Source organism: Hylobates moloch, unplaced genomic scaffold (assembly GCF_009828535.3).
Source record: "Hylobates moloch isolate HMO894 unplaced genomic scaffold, HMol_V3 SCAFFOLD_12, whole genome shotgun sequence".
In the NCBI taxonomy this organism is placed as follows: domain Eukaryota; kingdom Metazoa; phylum Chordata; class Mammalia; order Primates; family Hylobatidae; genus Hylobates; species Hylobates moloch.
In genome coordinates this window covers 79,345,703-79,372,253 of record NW_026652287.1, presented here as the reverse complement: position 1 = coordinate 79,372,253, position 26,551 = coordinate 79,345,703, and the positions used below count along the sequence as shown (strand labels likewise).

General features: G+C 37.6%; 1 protein-coding gene across 5 annotated transcripts in view; it reads right to left on the bottom strand.

Moving 5' to 3' along the window:
• SYT1 (synaptotagmin 1) overlaps positions 1-26,551 on the bottom strand; it is a 578,577-nt gene that overhangs the window by 90,705 nt on the left and 461,321 nt on the right. For all 5 annotated transcript variants that reach the window (XM_058425422.1, XM_058425424.1, XM_032170814.2 and 2 more), the window contains one exon: positions 9,563-9,680. In XM_058425422.1, the coding sequence (XP_058281405.1) occupies positions 9,563-9,680 (118 nt within the window). The remainder of the gene's footprint in view (positions 1-9,562; positions 9,681-26,551) is intronic.

The window sequence follows — 26,551 nt, the reverse complement described above, 5'->3', positions numbered from 1 at the left end:
TTCCTCCCAGTGCAATTACCTACTAGAAATTCTGACCTTCCTTATTTTTTTTCTGTATACGGAATGAAGAGAAGGGAATAGAAGTGGCCAACTGAAGGATGCAAATGTAAGCATTCTGGGTTGGATTAGTGAGATATGCAGCTGTGGGCTATTTATGGTTACCCACGGAAAGGCAGGAGGGGTTCCTACAAGACAGCACAAAGGTTTAGAGATGTCTCCTTGTAAGCCTATAACACAAAACAGACCTACACTTATCTCAGTCTTATATTTCAATCTGTTCCATTTCCTAGAGCAACATGTATTTACAACCCAAATGTAAAGTAGTAAAGAAAATTTGACAAAGAATTTTTGAGTAGAAAGGTGCCTTTGAGATCATCCTGAATAGCTGTCCCTTTTATCTATTCTCTTTCAAACATCAAGGTGACTTCCTGATTCTAGTATTGTGGGATGTGATAAATAGGTAGGTATTACTCTAGCTCTACCTTTCATGATTTTCAGACTTTCATCATATCCTTGTTCAGCCTTCCTTTTCCAGACCACAAAGTCCCGCTGTTCCTAGCCTGTCCTCACACACAACCCCTTCATCCCTCTATTGTAGCTGCTTTCCTCTAGCAGATAGTCATCTAACATCTAACACTGTCTTTCCTGAGGTGGACAACCAAAACTCTGTGTGTTGTACACATGAATGAGCTCTGGACTTGTACAAAGGTAGGGGATTTTCCCTCCCTTTTATTTATAAAATCTTCTGTGACAACATCAAGCCTTTTTTGGGGTAGCAAAAAAGACACATTGACTTGGTGAATGTCTTCAATGGATAGTTCTATGTGACATTTTTTCTTGATTTATAATTGATCCTATTACTCTATACTCTAAATTGGGTCATGATTTCCTTTTAGTGTATTATTTTTTAACTTGACCCAAATGAAGCACATCTACCACATTTTTTGGCTTACTCAGCTTAGCTAGATTTTTTAAATTTACCCACTGAGCTTTGCATTTCAATGACTGGAAACGTTTATCTTACCTTCAGAATTATGAGTTTTAAGGTGACTGGTAAAAGTGCCTTAGAACAGACCTCTTTGGAACTCCGTTTCTACTTCTTCATCTGTAGACTTCTCTTGTTAAAATTATCCAGCTGAGATGTATTTTCCTGGTAAGTTGTCTATTGCAATTCAAATTTCTTTAATTTTAATATTTATATATGTAATTTTGACCCAAAGAGTCCCATAACAATTTACAGGGGTAGTATGCTTTTGTACTCTTACATCATACTGCCCCTCTCCCAATAATATCACGTACTCCTTTACAGAATTAGCCCTTGCTAAAATTTAGTTACAGGTAAAATTTTTCTTTAATCTCTAAAAGGCACTCAAATCTCTTAAACTTGGACTCTCTTCTACCACGTTCAGCAACCTGTCTTCTATACCAGAGATACAGCCGAAATGTCACTGTTTTGTGTCTCATCCTCTTTTGTGTATGAAGATAAGTCACTAAAATAACATACCAATCTGTACATTAGGGAGAAACTGATACAGTCCTTTCCAGCATAAAAATCATCTATGACTATTCAATGTCTGGTGTTATGGACTTGTTGATCTCACCTTTGCTGTCTAAGTAGCTGAAGAACTAATTAAACAGTCAACCAACTGATTTATGTTAGTGAGTTCCATGATAGAATTTTAGCTTGAGTATAGAGGATATTTGGAATCAGGTCACTTTTGGACATCTTTCAAACTGCAGCATGTAGTTATCCACCTGTTCTCCAGGTTGAACCTGCTGAGCAATGATAAGGACCTAGACATCAGGTTTTATTCATTGGAGTCTGAAGACAGTCTGCTTGGGTTAACATCCTAGCTCTGTCAAATAGTAATCCTGTGACCTTGGGCAAGTTATGTACCTCTCTGTCCTTCAGTTCCATCATCAATAAAATCACATTAAAAACAGTATCTACCTCATAGGGTTGTAATGGGGATTAAATCAGTTAGCCATATGTAAAGCATTTAGAACAGTGTCTGGCTCACATTCTGCTATGCAAGTGTCTGCTGTTTTTACTCATATTCCCAAGGATTGGCATGGTGCCTGGCACAGAGGAGTTTTCACATGATGTTTGTTGACTGATTGGATATATACCTGCTGGCTAAAGAATTTACTTAGGAGTTTTTGGGGCTAACTGTTCTGAACAAATACATTACAGTCTATCACTTATTTCTCTTGATTTCACATCTGCTCATTTCTCTAAAACTGTTAGTCCTTCAGGCATAGCATTTCTATCCATTCTGTGGATAACTGTGCCTGGGTCCCAACTTGTACCAGGCTTGGCTATAATCCTTTCTAATTACTCATTTTCTAGAATGATCCAGTTTCAAGACTTGTCATTTCTTTTTTAGACCAATCTGTTCATGTTTTAGGAATTCAGATTATTTTATCAATATTGTAATTAAGCATTTTGAAGTATCCCAGAATTGATATTATATTGTAACATTCATGCCTAAAATTATGATGAAGCTTCTGACATCACAGCCAACTTATTATGCATATTCCTGTCCCATTAGCTCAATAAAATGCCAGTTTATTTGCATATTATTGCTTGACCCTGATATCATGGCCAATTAATTTGCATATCCCTATCTAATTGGTTCAAATAAGTTTTTGCCATTTTATTTATTGGCCCGGCTCCCAGACTAGTGGCTTTTAGTTCAAATCAATTGAATTTGGAGCATTTTTCTTTGTTGTGCTTTCAGCACCAGTGGAAGGACAGATAAGGGTGGTAGTCAAGGGTATTAGGAAACAACTTCAGAATGTACAAAGGAAACATCTATTGCTTTTATTTCCTCTTTCAGTGGAGGAGACTCAAGAAAAAAAGATAATAATTTAGACATGTGGGCAAGGTTTTTTCAGGGAAGAGGATACTGGACTGATGAAAGGAATAGAACTTCTTATTTGAGGAAATTCCATTATATAAAGCAAAAGATGTATTCCACGTTACTGACCAAAAAAAAAAAAAGAAAAAAAATTCTAACTTGGAACTTGGCTGACCTAGGCCTCAGTTAAAATTATGACATAGTGTTTTAAGTCTCTGAAGTGTAGTTTTCAAATTTAAGATGCATAAAAATAACATGGGTATGTGTGTATGGACGGGGAGGACCTGTTTAAAAGGCAATTTCCAGGTTCCCACCCCTAGATACTCAGTTACAGCTCGGTTTGAATTAGTCCTTGAAATCTTAGTTTTTAATAAGTGATTTTGATGGGGTTATGCAAAATATCACATGTTGATAAATATCGTCTGAGGGAATGACCTACCTCTGCTGGTTCATGGTTTCTCCTTGGAATCTAGTAGTTACCTGAGGTTGGGTGAGTTGCTCTTTCCTAAATGATCTCAAATATTTAAATCTGGCTGAATTTCCCAAATTACATTTCTAGGACAGTAGAAAAGGAGCTAGAGAAAAGACAAACTCATAAGTAACATTTAAAAAATGGCGTCTTCCAGAAAACAGAGTGTGTGTGGGTGGAGGGAGAGGGACAGGGTAAATTTTGCTCGCCTAGGTCACAGTAGCTAATCCACACACTGGCAGTGTGACATATAGTGATAGTGACTCCTTCATCATCACGAGTCCCCTGTTCCCTCTCTATCATTTCCCTCAAGTAATTGCTGCCACTTTCAAACATTTCATTTCCCTTTTCTTTTGGAGACTTAGATGTTTTGGAGGAACTCTCCTGCAGCCCCAAATGTTGCTTTTCACAGTACAGATTTCATTTCATAGTGACAAGGCAGGACTAGGGATGGCCAGGAAGAGGACTAGGGATGGGTCATAGAACAGAGAGTGAAAGGGACAGAAAAATGATGAAGGAGAGCACTTTGCAACCATCGTTGACCTGATCCCACCTCCTAACCACCTCCCTAGCTCCTTGATGTTCAGGAGGCTGCTGGAATAGCTACATGTGATTTCAGCCCTTTACTATATGGGTTTCCAGCTTGCCCCCATGCTTGACATACTTTTGTTATGTTCCCCATTCCCCCAATTTAGGTTAATGCAAACCACATCAAAGGAGCAGGACTGCACACTTTTTCCCCTTGTTGTTTTGCCATGGCTACTAGCAGTACAAACACAGAAAAAAGTCTCAAAAGAATTACGTGCTAGCTTCAGGGAATAAGGGAAGTAGAACAGGTCTGTGAGATCACATTCTGTTTCATATTGGGCCCGGCAAGAAGAGGAATCTGCCAGAAACCACAAGTGAAGCAAGAAAATCAATTTGTGGTTCTGAGAAGGCAAGAAAGGGTGTATGCTGGAGCTTTTTGACTAGGAGTATCCTTAAGGGTTTACACTTACGAACATTTTCCCCAGTCTCCAAGAATCCCTGCATCTCCAACAATCCATGAAGACTCCATTTCTAGTCTTCCCTACTGTGAGGACCTCATCTTGATGTTTCGGTTTTAGGCAGGGGAGGCACCTCACGCAGGTTAGAGCTGAGGAATCCTCGCTCTCCCATCTTGAAGGTAGGGGTGTGGGCAGGGCTGAATGCTATATTGGAAAGTCCTCTGCATTGAGAACTGGGGAATCTGAACTTCAGTCTTACCCTCAGCTGAGATCAAATGTCAGTAGTGATAAGAACAATTGCAAGTATTGAACACCCCCATCTATGTGCCACATGCAGGAAGATAGTTTATGGACATTGTCTAATGTCTCTAAGCTCCAATTTTCTCACTGGTAAAATCAGAATGTTATCTTCAGAAAGTACCTCACAGGGCTATCATGAGAACCACATGAGAAAACCAAGTCAAAAAATATTTCTAAATTAGAAAGTGTTCTATAACTGATAATGTGACTTTTTAACAGTTAAAAATAATTCTCAGATTGAAGTAGAAAAACAGAATTTCTACGGAATAGATCAAAATTAAAAAGCTATAATCACTTCAATTTTTGCTGATTTTAAAGTTTAGTGTTTCCTTCTTTAAACAGCCATGTCCTTAAATAGAAAACTTTCAGAATTTCATTTAATTTACAACAGAAAGCCTAAACTAAACTTACAGTGTTGACATTCCTCATTAAAGCTGTACTCAGAAGTGTCAAATTTCTGAGATGACAAAAACCAAAACAAAACACCAAACTTGAGGAAAGTGATTGCTGTGACACAAATAGGGACAAGAAGCAAAGTATCTGATTAGTCTCTGACTTAGGAGTTTACGCAGGTATAAATTTAAGAATAAAAGTTATATACTTTAGCTCAAAACTATGAGACACACAGCCTCATACCTTTGGGAAGCCTCAACGTTTCCAATGCCTTCACTTTGACCTCTTTATTCTCTTCCCCAATTTTCCCAAATAGAAAACATTTCTTATTTGAAGGAAGATTGACTCCACACAGAGACATGTAAAAGGCAACGAAGCTATTGAGACGTGTTTACTAGGCAGAAGGCTTGATTCTCTCCACGTATAAGGCAAAAAATCCTACACATATTCTACAGCACCAACTTGCTCCTGAAGAACAGTCTTGCAGCCTGCAAGATTCAAGATCTCAATACAAATACAGTCATGCCCTGTGTAACCACATTTCAATCAAGGATGGACTGCCTATAGAGTGGTGGTCCCATAAGATTATAATACTGGATTTTTGTTGTACCTTCTCTATGTTTAGATACACAAATACAATTGCCTACGGTATTCAGTATGTTAACATGTTGTATAGATTTGTAGCCTAGGAGCAATAAGCCATACCACATAGCTTAGGTGTGTAGTAGGCTGCACCATCTAGGTTTGTGTTTATGATGTTTGTGCAATGATCAAATAACCTAATGACACATTTCTCAAAATGTATGCCTGTCGTTAATCAACACATGACTGCAGTTAAATTCAGAAATCCTCACTGTTGCTCACAAGCACTTGAAAGTTGGGATATTAAGAATGCAAGTGCAAGGATCTACTGTAGAGATGTGCATAGTCCAATTAAGCTTGTCACTGTAAAGTATGAGGGGCTGGGATTTGCATTTTTTGCATATGGATATACAATAGAGGCAAAATCTTTGTGCAATGCATTTTGAATGAATACTGCAGGAAGGAAATAACCTTGTTGGAGAGCAATAAGAAAATTATTTTACATATGTTTCATGTTTTATTGTCTCAAATGTTTTGTTAATTATCTTAATTCACTATAGTGTCTATGCAAAATGTGGGCCTACTGATACGTTTGCCTGAATTAATCAGCTAATTCCATCAAACAATCAGATAAACTTTTTTTCCCCATTGAAGCAAGTAATTGGTTAAATCATCCATTGGTTGCTTTCCCATGTTGCATATTTAGCCCAAGATTTGATAAAATTACTAATAGAAATGACTACAATAGTATTTAGTGAGCACTTAGTTGTGCCAGGCCCTGTGCTTTCATTTATTTCTCATAGCATCATCAACAAAGTCCTCTCATTATTCCCACTTTATAGATAATGCAGCTGAGGCTTAGAAGAGTTAAATAAATAACTTGTGCAATGTCAAATTGCTAGTTAGTGGCAGATGGAGTTTAAACTCTGGCAAAACAACCCACTTTGGTTCCAATTAACTAGTCATTTCCAGCAAATGTACTTTGGCATTTGAATTACCTGGAATGATCTTATTATATAATTTTGGTCTCCTCGTACATAGGTCAACTTACTTTGAGACAGACCATCCAAGTGCTTAAAGTTATTTTAATGGTAAGTGGGTTAGACACATTTGAAATGCAAGACTTGTTTTTTCAGGCCATAGCTCCTTTGTAAATAATTCATTATTCATTCAGCAGCTATGCTTAGTGCTACCCATCACTGAGAGCATTGTGGGAGGGATAAATACAGAACACAGTCTAGTGAGAGAGAAGCATGATGTTTGAGGGGTGTAAACAAACAGCTAGTGGCATTTAAAAAAAGGCAAAGGTTTGTTCTACTGGGATGGATCTTAAACATAAGGTCTTAAGACCTCATGAGTAGATGGCATTTCAGCAACAACCTGGAAGAAGTGAAGTGAGCCATGAGGTATCTGTTCTCTCTCCCAGACACCCCATGGCTGCTCTGTCTCCCAGACGCCCCATGGCTGTTCTCTCTCCCAAACGCCCCATGGCTCAATTCTTCACTTCTTCCAGGTTGTTGCTGAAATGCCAACTACTCATGAGGTCTTCTCTGAACCCCATTTAAGATGAATCCCCAATGTTTCTTATCCTACTTCCTGCTTCACCGCTCCATAGCACCTGTTACCTCTTGGTAGACTCATGCTTTTGCTATCTGTTGGCTTCTTTTCTGTTTCCCTACATTAGAATGCAAGCTGCAGGAGGGGAGGGTCTTTTGTACTGTTTTATCCACTAATGTAAACCTAGTGCTCAGAACAATGCTGACTTAAAGTAGGGACACAATATATGTTTATTGAATGAATGGAGGAGGTAATAATTAAGCTGGGCCTAAAGAATGGGTAGGAATTGGCTAGACATTGTTGGAAGGAAGAGAATTCCAGGTGAAGGAAACGACCTAAGCAAGTAACGGAGGCAGAAAGTTGTATAGTTTGTTTGCAAAAGAGTGTGCTGCTCAATTTGGTGAAAATGAGATATGGCATGACATAGGCTGGATGTATCTACATTACATAGACTTAAGTGATTAGAGTGATTATGGCTTAATTCCACAGGCAGTGAGAAGCCCTTAAAATTAGGGCTTTTTCAGGATATTTACTCTTTAAATATTCTTACTTAATAATTAAACTCATTCCAGGTAATTCAAATGTAGGGGCGAACCCAGGTTATGCAGATACTGAAGCTAATATGGTTTTGCTGGTTCTCTTTAGAAAAAAAGAATATAAAGTTATGAATACTAAACTAGGTATGACCTTTGGCCTTTCCTTATTCATTTCACAATGCTGAGTTAGTCAGTGCATTGCAGGTATCCTTCCTTCTTTGGGATAGCTAGCAATAACCTCACTATACATGATATGACTGTAAGCCACATAAAAATAACCTGCTAGACCTAACTTCCCTTAGCCAAGTTTCCAAAATGCCTGCAGCCAGCCTCTCTGGTGCCACTGAACGAGAAGGGGTAGGTGGTGGAGAAGTCATAGTGGAAAGAGACAGCAAACTGGGATGAACAATTCGTGGTTGAAATATTTCTCTATGATGATGGGAACTCATTTCTGGGACCCCGGAAGAAGCCAGGACAAATCCTATCTGCTGAAGCATATAAGATGACTTAGGAAGACTAGCAGAATACTAGACATAGGTGATGAGGGGATGGTTATTGGATATTTGGGATAAAGCATAAGAGAGAGGATACAAAGAAATCATGTCATGATAGTTGGCTGTTGAACCAAAGGACAGGGAAATGTTAAAGGTGTCTGAAGTTACCTCAGAAAACTAAGTAATAATCTGGGAGGGAACTGTTATTGTACTTAAAAATTTCTCTGCATGTTTTTCACTTATAGTCACATTAAATACTCTACATTTCTAGAGAACACTGTGCTCTTTGCTTTAAATTTGCTGTGTTACACTACTAGGCACAATAAAAACAGCAAGTTATTATAGGGTTTTAATGACATGAAAGAATTAGTACAGCTTCCCCAGGTGACTTATTTATAAAGAGAAATACACTCAGGTACCAGGAAAATTTGGTCGACAAATTAGTGGGTAAGTGAGGGGAAGCTCAGCTGTAGCACTTTTTAGCTGTTATGCTTTAGAATAAAAATCACCATGCTGCCTTAGGATGATCTTTTGAAGTCTGCAATATTTTTATTAAAGAAAGCATTGAATAACCAGTAATGTTGGTTGTAATTCCACAGCCACAAACAATGACAACTGCAGTCAATTTATGATGACCTTGTGGCATATCAAGAAAATTCCTCACACTTTAATGATTTAGCGGAAAATTAAAAATATAATTGATTTAATCATACGGAGAAGAAGAAAAATTATGTTCAACCGTGGAAGTGACAAGTCCTTGAGTTGACTTTGCTTTTGAGCCAGGGTATACTTTATTCACCATGTTTTACTAAGGTTGGGTTGTATGAAACTTTCAATCCCCACATCTCTCCCATCCTCAATGTAAGCTGTGGAATTAAATGCATTACCATAGGGGTTCACTCTGAAACAGAGATTTCATTATGCATATATATTGAAATGCTGTGTCTTTAATAAATGGTATTGTAGGAACTATGTTAGGCTATCAAATACCTAATAAATAAGTCTCATGGAAAACATTGTTTTTTATATTGTGGGTGAATTTTGACCAAAAACCCCCTCTAAGCTCAACAAAATTGTAATCTGTCATAAGCACTCTCTTTCAGAAAAGAAGCAAACATTTTCAGCTTTCAATGCCATCAAAAAGACAATTGATACTTTGGCTCCAAAGAAGGAAAATAGATTTCATCTTCTATGCCAATTCCTATAAATTGAGAGTGGCTTCCTGGGGCACTGTGTTGGGATGAATTCTGAGACTGCTTCCAGGCTCCATAGGAAAGAGAACTGTGATCAATTAAGGAGTGGGGAGTTGCAGCATGTGCGCCGTGCATTTGGTATACATGATGAAACAGCATTTGAAAAAAATCGATAAACACCGCAGGCTTACCAGATAAGCCACCCACATCCATCTTCTTCAGGTTCTTTGCCTCCAGAATGACAACAGTCAGCTTACCAGCAGTAGGTACGTAGCGAAGGGAGAAGCAGATATCACCCAATTTCTCTTGCTAAGAAAACCAATAAGAAAGTATTAGCAATTTTTCAAATACAAGCAAATAGAGTTTTAACATATATATTGTAAATTCTTCAAGAGGAGGATTATGTTGATTAGAATTTGAAAATTTTAGGTCCATTGGCATTTACACAGTGGCCTTTCATTGACTAAAGTATCAACAGTGATAACAGCTTTTTTTTTTAAGACCATCTATTTCAGTTTTTAACAAAGATCATCTATACTTTAATGTTCATCAAAATATATCTATAATTCAATGGTGCAGGAAATGAGAACAACATGACTTTTTAAAGAGACTTTGTGCTCTGAATAGCACTGCAAAACTCTTGGCAAAATTTTCATGTTTTTATTAAATAGCTTTGAAAAAAGCCTAACACTTTAGTTGAATCAATCTACCTAAATTTTTGTCCTTTTACATTTCAAGTAGGATTACCTCTAATACTCTATATTTAGGTTTTTGGGAAAAGGACTTGCATTTGTGTGTCATTTAATTCTATTTATTGATGAGAAATTCTGAATTCCTGATAGATGAAATGTAACAAAGTATAAGGTTTTGCACTTTTAGTATTACTCATCTTAAGTGAGGTCTAACTTTTATTCCTAATCCTAAAAATCTGAGCAGCAGGCTAGAAAATTGAAACCCATAATAACACAATGCAAATGCATCTCATAACTTCTCATGTTATTTCACTGATACTATACTTTAGGCCCAAAGAACATTCAACAGTCCTGTACTCAGGCATTTTTGAACAACTGATCAAGTGTTTACAATGATGATGGTAGAGAATTTTACTTTTTTTTGGAAAAGACTCCTACTGATTCTCCTGCCTTAAGTGTTTTTATTTTCTAGGGTGATTAATTAAGAACCATATTATTGTTCAACATAAGTAGAATTTGCATTCATATTTATAAGCATGAGATAGAGATAGAGAGAGTGCAAGAGAGAGAGTTTGTTTTATGCTCCTCAGATACTAGAGGCTCTAGAGTGCTTTCTGACACGCAGAATTAGCTATATGGCAAATCAAGACTTATGTTAGTGTTTCCCACAATGAAATGTGAATTCTGATTCTATAGAAGGCAACAGTTAGTCAGACTTCTGCAGATAGACTTTTAACGTAGGAATGAGCTACAGAAAGCCATATACTAAGGCACTTTCAAGTAATACCCTTATTATGACTATATGTGTCTTTATCTATAACTTGACATATGTTTTAAGTCAGCCAGAGTCTCCAGTGTGGAAATTGGTGCCTAGATGTAATTTAACAGGTAAGAAAATGTAATTCCCCCCCTTTTTTTGGGGGGGAGGGTGTATTCATTATATCCATTTTTCAAAAGAGAAAGATTGTAATTTTTCTATAATTGAGAGGTAATACGTTCAATGTGTGAGGGAGAAATAGTGCCTCTTTCTGCTAAATTAATGTCTGTGCTGGAAACATCACCATATATGTTTATGGCTCCAAGTCTTTCATTTCTTGAGTCCCCATAGCATTTTGCCATACATCTCTATGTTACTGAGAACTCTGTTTTTGTCTCAGTGTGTATATGTCTTAATTCTCCCACATGACTGTAAACTCCTTGCAGACAGGATCCATCATTAAATTATCACTTTCCACACAGTTTCAAAATTTAAATAAGTGGAAACTTTAGAAAATACCTGTTTTGAATTATCTAGGTCATAACCCCCTTCCACTAATATAAATAATAAAGAGTTACTTCTAATGTGCTGAATTCACCTGATGTGCCTACTCACTCCTAGGAATTAATTTATACAACAGGAGAGGCTAGTGGAATAAATTACTCTTCAGAGTATCTGAAAATAAAGGATGGGAGACAATATGGAAATTAATATAAAATATGGACAAACATCTGAACTTTATGGGACAAGAGAAATGTAAATGAACACAATTGCTGTTCAAAACGCTCATTAGGAGGAGGGCTCTTTTTTTTTTTTTTTTTCCTGCAGAATTCTGTCTATTTTCCACAATAGCCTCCTTGGGGAACTGATTGTGTTGCAGGATCAGGTTACTCTAAATGTTCTAATTAGGAATTTCAGACATGACTGCTTTCTCTTAAATAATATCTCCCTTTATGGGCCATAATCTAATTTCACGATTAATTTAGGGGCATTGCAATTGTGTTGAACAAAGAAATGTCACAAATGTCTTTCTTCCAATACCTTTTTATTCCTTAATCTTATGACACATAGGAAGTTTAAAAGATTTTATGTAATATTCATCTTCAGAAGAGAGTATTTGTACAGTTTGAAAAAGCATGCTCGGAAGCAGGAGAAATCTGTGATGTCACTTGTAATTTTAAAGTTATGGGATGGGAGAAGAATGAGTGTTTAAGAGAAAAATATGGGCATTTTGGGAGAAAGAAAAATATGGAAAAGTGCTTTTTTTAAAGCACCCTTTACAGATCTACATTTGCTTCATTAGTTTAAGAACTTTAACATGTAAAATTTCATTTGCTCATAAAATTATCGTAACTGATATGCCAAATTGAATGTGTAGTTTATATTAATTAACTGAAGTTACTTTTCAAAAAGTTTTAACATTTTATTACTTCTGGATCTCCAAGATATTTGAAAGCTAGTCCTTGATTTTCCTGAAATTTGTGTCCTTTATGGGCATCAACAAGACAGAGAAAAACTCATTTCCAGAAAAAGGCAAGGAAAATACCCAGTTTATACTAACCTTTTTCTTGTCAGTGAAATTTTTGGAGGTTTAAATATATGCTTTCCCTAATGCTCTAAGAATCAGCTTTAATAATTGTCTACCAAAAGTTTGAAAATTAGGGCAGCTTTCTTTTACTACCTGGTGGTTTGATCCAAGATTAACTGATCTAGGACATTTGCAAATATGATTGTCATGTGTTTCTCACATGTTGGGGAGGATGAGGGACTTGAAGTTTATGTGAAACAAGAGCAAAAATATGCATCCTGAGGGCCAGGCGTGGTGGCTCACGCCTGTAATCCCAGCATTTTGGGAAGCCCAGGAGGGCGGATCACGAGGTCAGGAGATCGAGACCATCCTGGCTAACATGGTGAAACCCTGTCTCTACTAAAAATACAAAAAATTAGCCGGGCTTGGTGGCGGGCGCCTGTAGTCCCAGCTACTCGGAGAGGCTGAGGCGGGAGAATGGTGTGAACCCAGGAGGCGGAGCTTGCAGTGAGCCGAGATTGCGCCACTGCACTCAGCCTGGGGGACAGAGCAAGGCTCCGTATCAAAAAAAAAAAAAAAAAAAAAAAAATGCATCCTGGGGAGGCCCTGATACTGCCTGCAAGAAGGACACTCACGGTAGGACGATCTGGACTTCTGTGTCATCCCCACAAGGTGTGTTCTATTCTGCCCCAGTCAAAACAAGGCTTGTGTTTGTGGCTTATATAGTAAGCCAGTGTTGTTACCCTGAATCAGATTTAAAGACTCATGCCAGTATCAATTTTTGGAAACAAATATTTTCATTTCCTCAATGAAGTCTTTCACTGAAATTCTGTGATGAGAAGAAAAGCACTTCTGTCCCTAGAGTCTTGTTCTAGCATGTGAAGATTTTACTATATCTCTTGTCTATCAACATAGAGGAATTAGAAGAACCCAATAGTTTTATATGAACAGTTTTACATCAAACTCTAATTTCGTAGTTTTGGCATGCCAGTTTGGAAGAAAGATGGCTGCATAGTAATTTATAAACATTTAATATAAATATTTTATTTATCACTCTAAAGTTCTAGAAACCAAGGTTTTCTAAATTAAAAAAAAAAACTTTTTCTTTGGTGGGATTATGGTGATGGGGACTAAAAGGGTTCTTGGAAAATTTACAAAGGAAAAAGAAGATACCCAAGTCAGATCCTTGCTGCTCCTTGACAATTTTGTCTGCTTTTTTCTAGAATAGCCCTGTGAACTAGGTACTGTTATGTCCATTTTATATATAAAGACTTTGAGACTCAGAGGGTGTAGGTTACATAGCTGTCTCAGAGAGGAACTGGGGCAAACTCTTTTGACTCAAAATCATGAGTTTTCTTTACTAGTACACTGCTGTCTGGAATGATAGAAACTAATATTCCAGCTGGCCATCCACTTGGTTATTCCACTCTTACTTTATATCTGTAACTAAATTAATGTTCAATACCAATCCCTCCCCTCAACTGTTCTTTCCAACATCCTTCTGTCAGGGTCACTAACTCATCTCAATTTCCTTTATCTTTGTTTTCCTTTATTCATTTAACCCACAAGTCCTGATATTTCTCATTTTGTAAATGTCTCTCAGGTTGGATCCTTCCTTCCTTCCTTCCTTCCTTTCCTTCCTTCCCCTTTCCTTCCTTCCTTCCTTCCTTCCTTCCTTCCTTCCTTCCTTCCTTCCTTCCTTCCTTCCTTCCTTCCTTCCTTCCTTCCTTCCTTCCTTCCTTTCTTTCTTTCCTTTCTTCTCTCTTTTCTTTATTTTCTCTTTCTTTCTGTCTGTCTGTCTGTCTTTCTTTCTGTCTTTCTTTCTTTCCTTCCACTTCCACATCCATGTCAATATGACCACCATCTCCATATGATACTTGCCACTATCACTACCACCTTCACCATCCTACACCATGACCTCTGCTACTACCAACACCACCACTTCAGTCACCTCCACCTCCAATTTTTACCATCAGTTCCATTGTGTTTGAGCCCTAGTGTCATTTGTCATATTTTCTGAAATAGTCTGATTAAAGACCTCTTTAGTTATAGTCTCTCCAAAATTCAATGCATACTACATACTAATGCCAAGCGAATGTTTGAAAGGTCTGAACCCCTCTTCCTGACTTTCAAGAATTTTTACACTTTGCCTCTGTCCTAAATGTCTAAACCATTTTCTCTTGTTTCACTGCTTCTTCAATCCTTAGAATATATTTTGAACCTGAACACATGCCTTCATTCATAGGGTTATCACTCTAGTCCAAGTAGGGTGACCAAACATCCTGATTTGTTCAAGATCCTCCTGGTTTAAGATCTAAAAGTCTTGCATCCTGGGAAAGCCCTCAGTCCCAGGCAAGCCATGATCAGTGGCAACCTTAAGTCCATGTCGTTGTCACTTCTGACCTAGGCCTCTGTAATAGCCTCATAATAGCCTCTTTGCATCTCTTCTTGCTCGTTTCTAGTTTCCTTCTCACATAAAAGGCAGCATGATCCTTTTAAAATGGAAATCTGATCATGGGACAATCCTACTCAAAGCCCTTTGATATCTTCCCTTTTTACTTAGAATAACGTCTGTTCCTTATACTAAAAGGCCTGATATGATCTGACCCCTTCGTATCCTACCACCATTCTCCAGATTTCACTTCCTCTTCCCAAAACATGCCAAACAGACTTCTATCTGAGGGTCTTTGCATTGCTGTTCCTTCTGTCAGCAATATTCTTCTCCTAGATACTGGTATGAATTGTTTTATTAGTTTTCTGCTTGTATGTTACCTCTTTAGGGACTTTTTCTGTGGCCACTCTATCTAACGTGGTCCAATGCAGTTCTAAACACAAACATTACCTCTCCTCTTGCCCTGCTTCTTTTTTGTCCTAGTACATGTCATTACTTGACATTCTATTACGTCTATTTAGGTTTTCCTCACCAGAATATCAGATCCATAAGAGAAAAGACTTGTTTTTCTTACTGCTGTGTTCCCAGCATTAGAATAGTGTCTATGCCTACTGAATGAGAACATGCAGCTTCCCTACAACTGAATGAGTCAGGTTGGTCTTTTCAGCATCTTTGTTTATCATAAGTTGAGTTCTCCGAGGAAGCAGACTCAGGCAGATTTTCAACATGAGGTTTATAGGGGTGTGTCCTTTAGATCAACCCCTCTTTGGGAGTGAGGGAATCAGGATTACACAGGCTGAGAAGTTGGGCTGTGATACAGTTACATCAAAGACCTCAGTCAATTCTGTGGGGAACTCTGGAGCTGGGAGAGTTCTTCAAAGATATTTGGAATTGGGGCAACAAGGATGAGATTTTATCATCCTGAATCCCCCAAACATTGGATGTGGGCTGCTCCTACATCTTGGGTCAGCATCTTTTCAGCTGAGGGTGATGCCAGGAAGGGGGAACTCAGTTATGAGCTATAAGCCATCAACACTCCTGACAGCCCAGTTAATAAATGCATTGGTCATGAAGATGGTACAAAGATTGGGAAGTTTGCTACAGCAATCACTATTTCTCTGTGAGCTATATTCCTTCCAGTTACCAGACTTTTGCTTAGTTGGAAAATCCATCTGCAATGCTTTCATTCCCTTCTGCCTAATCAAATTACTCCTAACCATTAAGCCCTAGTCTGTGTTCAAACAAACAAACAAACAAACAAACAAACCTCCTTACTATTCTAGCCCACTTGGATTTCTGCTAGCAATTGCTTTATAGCTGGTAGAATGGTGCCTCGAGATTACTTTTTCCCCATTTATTTCTTATATGTGAGCTCAACTCACCTTAAACTCCAGAAGAGCAGAGACTATATACTACTTTTCTACGCCTAGCTCCAAGCACATCATAAAGGCTTCTAAATAATTGTCAGCTGACTGTATTGAAATGAGGTCCTCACCAGTCGTCTGCTTTGTAAACAGCACTGATGTTAGTGCTCTAACAACAGTGTCTCCAGTCTAATCCAGTCAAGTAATGAATTTTTTGGGGGCTCCTCCTTTGTACCTAGTGCTATGGACACTGTCATATTAGCCCTGTCATGAAACTGGAAAAAAAACCATTTCTGGAGGTATAGTTTTTATAAGGTAATTTCAAGACCCTGTAGGGTTGCAGCCAACACATGAGTGCTTTTGCTGGTGTGATTATCTCATGAAGGGGCCTTATTACTATTAGGAATTTCAGCTTTATGTGTAATTTATTTTAGTCAATTGCCTTGATCACTAGGTGGAAACTGCCAGTTAGTGTTAGAAAAGTTCCAGCTGTGAGATTCAGAGAAATTAACCTGCTCTTTTAGAATATAGAGCTGACAATCAGAAGGCAGCTTTGTTGTGAGCAGCTTGATAATTTCATTATTTTTTTAAAAATGCAGCCACTGAATAGAGTAGATACAAATTAATGATTTACTAGACAACGACAAAAATACCTTTCCTTTTTGAAAAGCATTATAGATAATTAGAACAGAGGTCATCTCCAATGGATAAATAAAAAGCTTGATTTAAAATGAAGATTCATTTAATGGCTTCTGTAGCCCCATACATCGTCTTATGTGGAAAAAGATGGGCTCATTTTAGTGACCTTTGCAAATGGGGCTAAGTTCATACATTTGATGGAAACACTGTTCTCTTGAGTGAGTTTTTCAAAAGTACCTGAATTAATGCTGTGACATTTTAAAAGGACATTCTATTTATGTTAATTGTAGGAAGATTTTTCTATGTGTTAAATTTGCAACAGATTCTTTGATGAGTAGATGGTTTTTCTCTGAGCTTGGGAGTCTTGTTTAGAGGTGACAAACAAATGGAGACCCAATTATCTCTCAAATGAAAATTCAGACCATTTGCATAGTCCCCATTAGTAAAAATACTAAGACAGTCTTAACTTATAGGAAGGACAATGTTATGTTTTTAATTTTAATAAGATAATGTGTGGCTTTAAATATATCTTTTGGGTGGTAGTATTTTTCAACTTCATTTTATTCCTACATTACTCTCATACTCCTGAAGTATCTGCCAAATTGGTATTTACCTCTAATGGAAAATCAAAACCACAATGAGATACTATCTCACACCAGTTAGAATGGCCATCATTAAAAAGTCAGGAAACAACAGGTGCTGGAGAGGATGTGGAGAAATAGGAATGCTTTTACACTGTTGGTGGGACTGTAAACTAGTTCAACCATTGTGGAAGACAGTGTGGTGATTCCTCAGGGATCTAGAACTAGAAATACCATTTGACCCAGCCATCCCATTACTGGGTATATACCCAAAGGATTATAAATCATGCTGCTATAAAGACATATGCACATGTATGTTTATTGTGGCACTACTCACAATAGCAAAGACTTGGAACCAACCCAAATGTCCATCAATGATAGACTGGATTAAGAAAATGTGGCACATGTACACCATGGAATACTATGCAGCCATAAAAAAGGATGAATTCATGTCACTTGTAGTGACATGGATGAAGCTGGAAACCATTATTCCAAGTAAACTATCGCAAGGACAGAAAACCAAACACCGCATCTTCTCACTCATAGGTAGGAACTGAACAATGAGAACACTTGGACACAGGGTGGGGAACATCACACACTGGAGCCTGTCATGGGGTCGGGGGATGGGAGAGGGATAGCATTAGGAGAAATACCTAATGTAAATAACGAGTTAATGGGTGCAGCAAACCAACACGGCACATGTATGTAACAAACATGTATGTAACAACACGGCATATGTAACAAACCTGCATGTTGTGCACATGTACCCTAGAACTTAAAGTATAATAAAAAAAAAAGGGAGGGAGGGAGGGAGGGAGGGAAGAAGGAGCAAAGAAATAAGGAAGGAAGGGAGGGAGGGAGGCAGGGAGGGAGTGAGGAAAAAAAAAAGAAATTTTAGTTGGCTAGGTGTGGTGGCTCACAGCTGTAATCCCAGTTTGTTGGGAGGTCAGGGTGGGAGGATCACTTGAGCTCAGGAGTTCAAGACCAGGCTGGGCAACAAAGCGACTAAAAATAAAAATTAAAGAAAATTAGCTGAGTGTGGTGGCGTATGCCTGTAATCCCAGTGACCTAGGAGGCTGAGGTAGGAGGTAGGCGGATTGCATGAGCCTAGGAATTTGAACCTGCAGTGAGCTATGATTTGTACCACTGACCTCCAGCTTGGGTGACAGAGTGAGATCCCGTCTCAAAAAAGAAAAAAAAAAAAGGAAAAAGAAAAAAGAAAAAAAATTCGTTGACATTTTCTTGGAATATGGATGATTTCTCTAAGTCGATGGAAATGGTGAAAAATGGGGAAGATGGTAGGTCAGCCCCATAGCTTGGGTGCTGCTCTCAGTAGAGGGCTAAGTAGGAATCCAGGTAAATGGCCAAATGCCGAAGGACATGCGAAGTAGAAGGAAACTAATGGAAAACAGTTTGTGGACGGTGTCCAAAGACAAGCCTTTAACAAGTTGCTTTGTCACTTTAACATTCTCCCTCTGCCAACCACATGTCCTCGGTTTTCTGGGTCAAATCCAATTTAAAACATTCTACTTTCCTGTCCTCACCTGACTTTGAGGCTCTGGGATAAAGCTGCCTCATAGTGATTTGGATTATGGGAACCAGTATTATCCTCTGTTAAAATGTAAATGTAAATGTGGATACCAAGTAATTTTGAAATATGGGCATATTTCTAAATAATTTTAAATATATTTCTAAATAAATATATTTCTAAATAACAATGCAGATTTGACCTGCACAGTTAGAAAGGAGGCATTTTAAAGCAATATGTCAGGAAGTGTGCTCTTGATCCTGGAGCGTTCATGAAAAACAATAGCAGATAAACCTTGGAAGGCATTGTTTCGTACTTTTAACTCTGAGGTGCATAATCTTTAGTGGCAGAGATATGTATCTGAATGATTTATACACAGGCTTCCTGACAGAGCAGCATTACATTTTTACTAATGATACTCAATGACTGCAAGGACTTTGTATCCTGAAGTTCTGTCACTCTGTAGCTACTTCTGCTAGTGCATCCTAATTAACTTGAGAGGATATCATGGGGAAAATGGGGTCTTGATGCAGAAAGCTCAGAAGCTAGGATGTTGTTCTATCCAAACAATATTTTTCTCTTTTTAGTTCTGGGACAATGGTAACCAAGAAGAAATCTCTGGAGGGAATAGGAATGGCCACGCAATTTGGAGATGTCATTACCCAAGGAAAGTTTTCCTTCTTGTCAGGGAGCCGTCATAAAAGAGGAGCTGTGGGGAATGCCCAGCAGACCTGAGTTCTGCCACTGATCAGCTCCTAGATGCACTCTGAGCATGTTCTCCTCCCACCATTAAAATGGATAAATAATATCTGCTTTGTCTACTGCAATATTGACTGTAAACGTCTATTTACCTATCAGTGAGGATGGCACACAATCTAGCTGTGAGCCGAGGGGGGCCCAACACTGTGGGGAGGAGAACCAAAAAGGAGGACAAAACAGACATGGAATAGACTAAGGCAAGTCGCACAGAAGATGGTGAGGAGAGAAGAGCTATTTAAAGGAGGGTTAGGGGCTGGGCACAGTGGCTCATGCCGTACTCCCAAAATTTTGGGAGGCTAAGGCAGAAGATCTCTTCAAATCAGGAGTTTGAAACCAGCCTGTGCAACAAAACAAGACCCTGTCTCCACCCCCCAAAATAAAAAATAATAAAAATAAATAAATACACAACATGAAATAAAAAATAAAAAATTGGCCCAGCATGGTGGTGTGCACCGGTCATCCCAGCTATTCCAGAGGCTGAGGTGGAAGGATTGCTTGAGCCCAGAAGTTATAACGAGGCTGCAGTGAACTATGATTGCCATTGCGCTCCAGCCTGGGTAAAAGACTGAGATCCTGTCTTAATGAATGAATGAATGAATGAGTGCAGTGTTAGGGAGGTCAGAGGGGGCCAAAGCCAGGTTCTCTACTTTTGGCTCTACCTTGCCATGGCATCTGTCAACAGCAAATGCAAATGGGACACTTAAAAAAGGAGAGAAGACAGAAAAAAAAAGGCAAAGAATTGTAGTTAGGGAGGCAAAGCCATAGGAAAAACAGAGAAAGATATAGAGGAGAAAAAAGAAGCTTGAGGAAGAGAATAAAGGGGAAAAAGTGCCAATTTGTCTATTTTATCTTCCATTAGGAAGAGGACAGAAGGAAGAGAGAAGATAAGGAAAATCAACTCAGGAATCGTGGGGAAAGCAGTGGAAGGATTTTGAAAGACTTTTTTTGTGGACTTACTTCGTAATGGATGAGAGCTATTGCCTGGAGAGGGACTATGTGGCAGGACCCTAATTATTAGTTCAATTGGGAAGAACCCAGGAGACGTATTTGCAGTAATTCAAATCCACAGAAATAAAGAGTTTGATGTGAACCTCAGATGATAGAGAAAATGGATATATTTTGTAGGCTGTATCAGGAGAAAAAGCAGGAGGCACTGGTGATTTCCCCAAGCAAGTTAAAGCCAAAGGCTGTTAGTTCTCTTCAAGACTGTAACACAGGAGCTAGGTCATATGGCAATTTCATTGAAAAATCCCATTATGATGTAGTAAAGTTTCATTAACAGCAGCAGAGAAATTTGGCATTAGGATAGGGAAACCTAAGTATGGAACAGAAAGCTGTCAAAGTGAACATGAGCATTCTACTTTCCAGCTGCCTTTAATCCAGAACAGAAACAAGTTCTGGCTGTTGCTGGAACAGCCAGAGATGTCCTTTATATGTGTGTTGACAAATCACATGAGAAGAAAGTACTTGGAGAAAAGTCTCAGATAAGGAAAAGGTAGCATGAGAGGTTTAGCACAGGGTATGTGTTTTTGAATGGATGGACCCTAAAAAGAGGTTGTCATTGGGTATTTTGGGTATGTGTGTGTGTTGGTAAACTATTGTTGATTGAATGGAGGAAAATGTTATCAATGTTACATATTATTTATACTTCTCTCAAAATGGATTGGAAGGTACAGCAAGAATTTAAATAAGCTAGTCAGAAAGAGCAAGAGCCAAGATAAAGGTGCCTGGAGAAGATGGTTCTTGCAGAGGAAAGGGAAGCCACTGCCTTTTCAAACACAGACCTGTGTTTGAAGTCCACAGAAGATTAAAGAAAAGATTGGGAGTAAAAAAAAAAAAAAAGCGTCAGAGAACACAAGCAAAGGCATACAAGGAAAGGCATAAGAAAACACAGAAGAAATACAAGGAAAGGCTGGAAAAACAGACAAACATAACAGGCTTTCTGTGGATAAAACCCAAGTTCCAGAAAAAAGGACTATCTGACAAGAGGAGACATTAGATTCCAGAAAGAAAGATCTAGTTGAAAGGGTCTTGGGGGCCTAAATAAAATCGTACAAGTGTAGGAAAGCACTGCTTGCAGTGTTGGAAGCAGAATGGAATTTACTATTAAGCACACACACTTTACTGTAATGTAAAGAGGGAGGTCAACACACCTGAAGGGATAGGCTTGGGGTGTTTTGATACTCATCAGTAGAGGAAGAAGGTCACCTGGAGTGGGGGAATGAATTGTGAGAGAAGGAAAAGGTGAGTTAGATGTGTCAATGTGTCGTGAGAAATAAAAAAGACCAGCTTTGTGAATGTTGCTGGCTCTCCTAATCTTTATAAGCAAGAAGGATTAACACAGTAGACATGGGAGGGTCCAGGTTAAACATAGCCTGACCTCTTGATAGGCTCTTGAAAAAGGTGGTCCCACTTGAAAAGATTTTTAAGAACACAAAGGGCAACCCATGAAGATGATGCCAGAGTAGAGGATAAAGGCTATGAACATAAAAAGAAAAATGATGAAAGTATTATCAAAGAAATATCAAAGGAGATTAAGCTTACACAACAGAAATCTTACTACATGAACACAAATTCATATAGGATTGCAGGAAATAGAACAAGGAGAGCCGATGCTTGCATGTTCTCGATTGCACCATGTTCTTGTGCCTCCAAGATTTTGAACATGCTGCTTCATCTACCTGGTATAACTTCCCTTCCCTTGTTTTCCTACTGGTCTCCTACTTATTTCTCACTATCATCTCCTCACTGAGCCTTTCCCTGACCATTCTCATTCGAGTTTGGCCCTTCTTCTTTGCATTTCTATAACACCTTCCCAAACCCTCAGTATAGCACTTGCAATATTGTGCTGTAAATATCTGCTCACCTTTCTCCCTCTTTCATTAAACATGTCCTGGGTTTTAATTGGTTTGCCTAACAGTGTGTGCCATATGGCTGAAGGTGAATAGAGAGTTACAGGCAAGAGAGATTTTTTTTTTAACTGTGGGAAAGGTATAGGACAGAGAAAATAGTCATTCTTAGTTTGTACCTCAGTAAGAAAAGTTTGGAGTTAGTTGGTCAAGACCATGAGGAAAAAATGAAAAACTAAGCTATAGGCAATAGTGATATTAAAAAGAAAAAGCTGCCTAGCACATAGCTGACACTCAGTAACTTTTTTTTTAAGAGTTAAGATACATTTGGGTTTCTTATTAAAAGCAAAGGTAAAAATATAAAGTAGGATTTTGGATATCAATCTTTCCAGAAGAGGAGCAATGCCACGGACAACGTATAAAGTTCATTGGAGAATTAACTAGGCAGGAAGAAATGTAAACGAGACAAAGAGAAAACAATCACAATTTGAGATAAATAAATAGGTTTGAAAAATGATACATAAATAACATTGGGAATTTGGCTGGTTTGTTGTTTGTTGTTAGATTTATAAATAATAATGTAACTATCTTTTATAACAAAGAGCTGGTAAGAATAAACAAGTCAAAATATAAAAGTGTTGATAAATTACACCTGTTCTATAAATGAAAGATGCCAATATTTTTTTCGTGCTAGTTTAATGCCAGTAGAATAACCCTTTCTAAAAAGCATTTCCCTGACTTTGCCTCATTATTTTTTAAAGACATTGAGTGGCTGAATCTTGTAAAGATGCAAAATAACCCTCTTTAGATTTAGATTTAGAGATGAGTGAGCCTTGTAAAAATGGAAAAAAGCCCTCATTACTTGATGACATAGTAGTTGAGGTGGAACATCTGAATTTCTGAATAGGTACACTGTGTTGTGAATGTTTGTGTCTCCTCCACAGAATTCATACATTGAAATCCTAACTCCCAAGGTGATGGTATTAGGAGGTGAGGCCAGTGGGAGGTGATTAGGTGATGAGGGCTGAGTCTTCCTGAATGGGATGAGTGTCCTTGTAAAAGAGGCCAGAGAGCGAATTCCTTTGCCCCTTCTGACATGTGAGGACATGGTGAAAAGACCATGAACCAGTAAGCGGACTTCACCAGACACTGAATTTGCTGGCACCTTCATCTCAGACTTCTCAGCTTCCAGAACTGTGAGAAATAAATTTTCGTTGTTTATGAGCCACCCAATGGACTCAGACAAGATATAAAACCTAATGATAACTATAGCCATTTTAGTTACATCTGGGGAAGTTATAACCCTCTGTAGATGGGATGCTATGAGAATCGTAAGGATTCTTTATTTGAAATAAAGAAGAAAGCACAATTTATCTTTCGTGTGACAAACATGTTGCATCCACTGGATAGTTTCATAATGTCACTGTGAAAATAATATAATTAGATTGTGGGTAATAGAAACAAAATTTTTTCATGCACAGTCCATTTAATTCCAATTTGGGGTATAGGTAAGAGTGTGTGAAGTAGAAAATATAGACACATAGATTAAGAATTTGAATTCAGATTTTCATATAACTAGCTAAATAACGTATTTGAAACAATGTGAAGAAACGTGCTTAACGAGTTACCTCCACAAAACAGGTTAAAAAGAACCAATTCAAAAATGACAAGGGAATACCTCCCACAATATCTACATTAAACTCATACTTTCTTAGTGAAGATGTCCCATCTGCAAATTACTTCTTTTTCAGAGTTGTTGACTTTTATTCTTTTGATGGTGATCTTCTATTCTCATTCATTTCTGCATAAAGTTTATGCAACTAATTAGTGTATTTCCCATGTAGGCCTTAAATGCATTGCATGTTGTGGCAGAATTACAGAGAAAGTCAAGATCATCTCTAAGTATATTTGGAATTCAATTTGCCAAGATTTCACAAATTGTTCATTCTGCAGAAATGATTTAGTTTCCATCTGGTTTGCCTAGGGGAAAGTTCACTGGTGTTCATTGTTAAGAAAATCAGAACATCATTAGGGAATTCAATGGTTCTTTGCATGAAAATGTGATGTCACTAAATCACACAATGCAAAAATATAGTTTATCTGCAAATGTATGATGTGAATTTGAATGAAATCCATCCTTTTCAGACAAAGAAAGAAAACAGGTATATCTTGTTTGTTTCATTTTCATGTATTCAGACTGACAGCTGGAGTGACCCTGCTGAGATACCAGGGATTTTTTGGTTATGTAAAGTTCATCACAGATTTTTATGAGAAATGACTAATAGAGGATATATTTTTTAACAGCATATGTTATGCAATTGTAACTTTAGGCATTCTAAACTATGACAATTTTCCTCTGTATTTGTGACAGTATTCTGGCTTTCAACTTTTGAGTATCACATTTTGATGAAGAAAAATTAATAAGTTTCTAGAAAAATGTAAATGAGAAAAATGATCCATACATTGCTAATCAATTTCACCACATAACTTTTATCATTTTTTATGACTTTATTTTTTTTTTTGTGGCTTTTAACTAATTATATGATATCCTATTGGGTGGAGATCAAAGTAAACATTCTTTAAAAGTTATTTTTTCCACATGTGGAATCTCATAAAAGCATGTTTACTACTAACACTGTAATTTAAAGAAGTCTGTAGATGTCCATGGAAATCTGCTTCATAAAAGTAGTAACTATTGTTTAATAAATTCTGCAAAGGGATAAAAAATGCTGCAAAGGGGACAAATTATTTCTATTGCTTTAAAATGCATATTAATTCTTGGCAAAATAAAAGAAGAAAATAACTCAAAAGACATAAATTTAAAAATTCACACAAATTTTAGATGTCCTAAAAAATCTTTCAACTAGGAGAATATGAAAAATCTAAGGGAAAGTATTTTGAATTTAAAGTTGAAAAGAGTATATGCACAATTGTGTTATCTGAAAAAAGCCTTTAGGTAGTTGAAGTCCTTGAATGTTTGAGACCATTTGGCTGAAGGAGATGAATCATAGATATATATGACTACTTTTGCAAGCTGTTAAGAAAAAAGAAGAATCTTGTAGGTTTATATTGTGGTAAAAAATTTAAAGAAAATGTGTAAAATTACAAAAGGTGACTTCTAAATTTATCCAGAGTGAAATTCAAGGTAGAGAAATGAGCCAATGATGTCGCTTATAGGTGAGATTGGTAGAGTTAGGTGGGAAAGCTTTCTGAAAGAAGCTGTTGCTATTATAAATTAAGAACACTTCTCAACTGCATGTGAGAGTAAAATTGAACAGAGTTAAGCTGGGGCAATTTTTCCTGGGGTCACTGAGAAATATTTCCTAGGTTTATGAATAAGGAACTGCAGGAAACAAGGACTGGAGGTTAAGTCTGTGTGCCTGAGAGATGTTAGGTTCCCAAGAATGATTTTAGAGACAGTGAGTGCCATAATTAAGACTACAGTTAGACTCCTGGGTTCAAAAATTCTGGCTTACCACTTACTAGCTATGTGATCTGGTAATATTCTTAAACTTTATGGACCTTCGTGTCCTCATCAGGAAAATCCGAATGATAATAGTACCTAAGTGAAAGGACTGTTGTGTGGATTTAATGGATTAATACATATGAAGTGCATACAACAGCACCTGGCATATACTAAGTGCTCAATAAATGTTAGTCAATTTCAATAACAGGCTATCACTTATGGAACAGCTTCTATATGCTAGGTATTTCATGTAAGTTATTTCATATCTTCACAGCCCTGAAATATAGTTATTATCTCCATTTTGTGAATGAGCAAATTGAGAGTCAGCCCTGTGAGACAATTTTCCTAACGTTATTAGAACTCAGAAAACAGGTCTGTTAAGCACAGACATCCATGCTCTTTCTTCTATGTAGTGAAAGTTTCTGAAATTTTAATTTTCTTCTTATACTGGATCATTATTTAGGAGTACTCAACATCACGCCAGTACGATACTGTTAGCACAAGGTGCTGATCTGGAAAAGAAATCACACAGCAGAATTTCCCTGGTGTAAGTGTTCGCAGCCAGATTCTTCATCTCTAATACTATGCATCGTCTGTTAAGCAATTTGTAATTGCTTTCATGTCT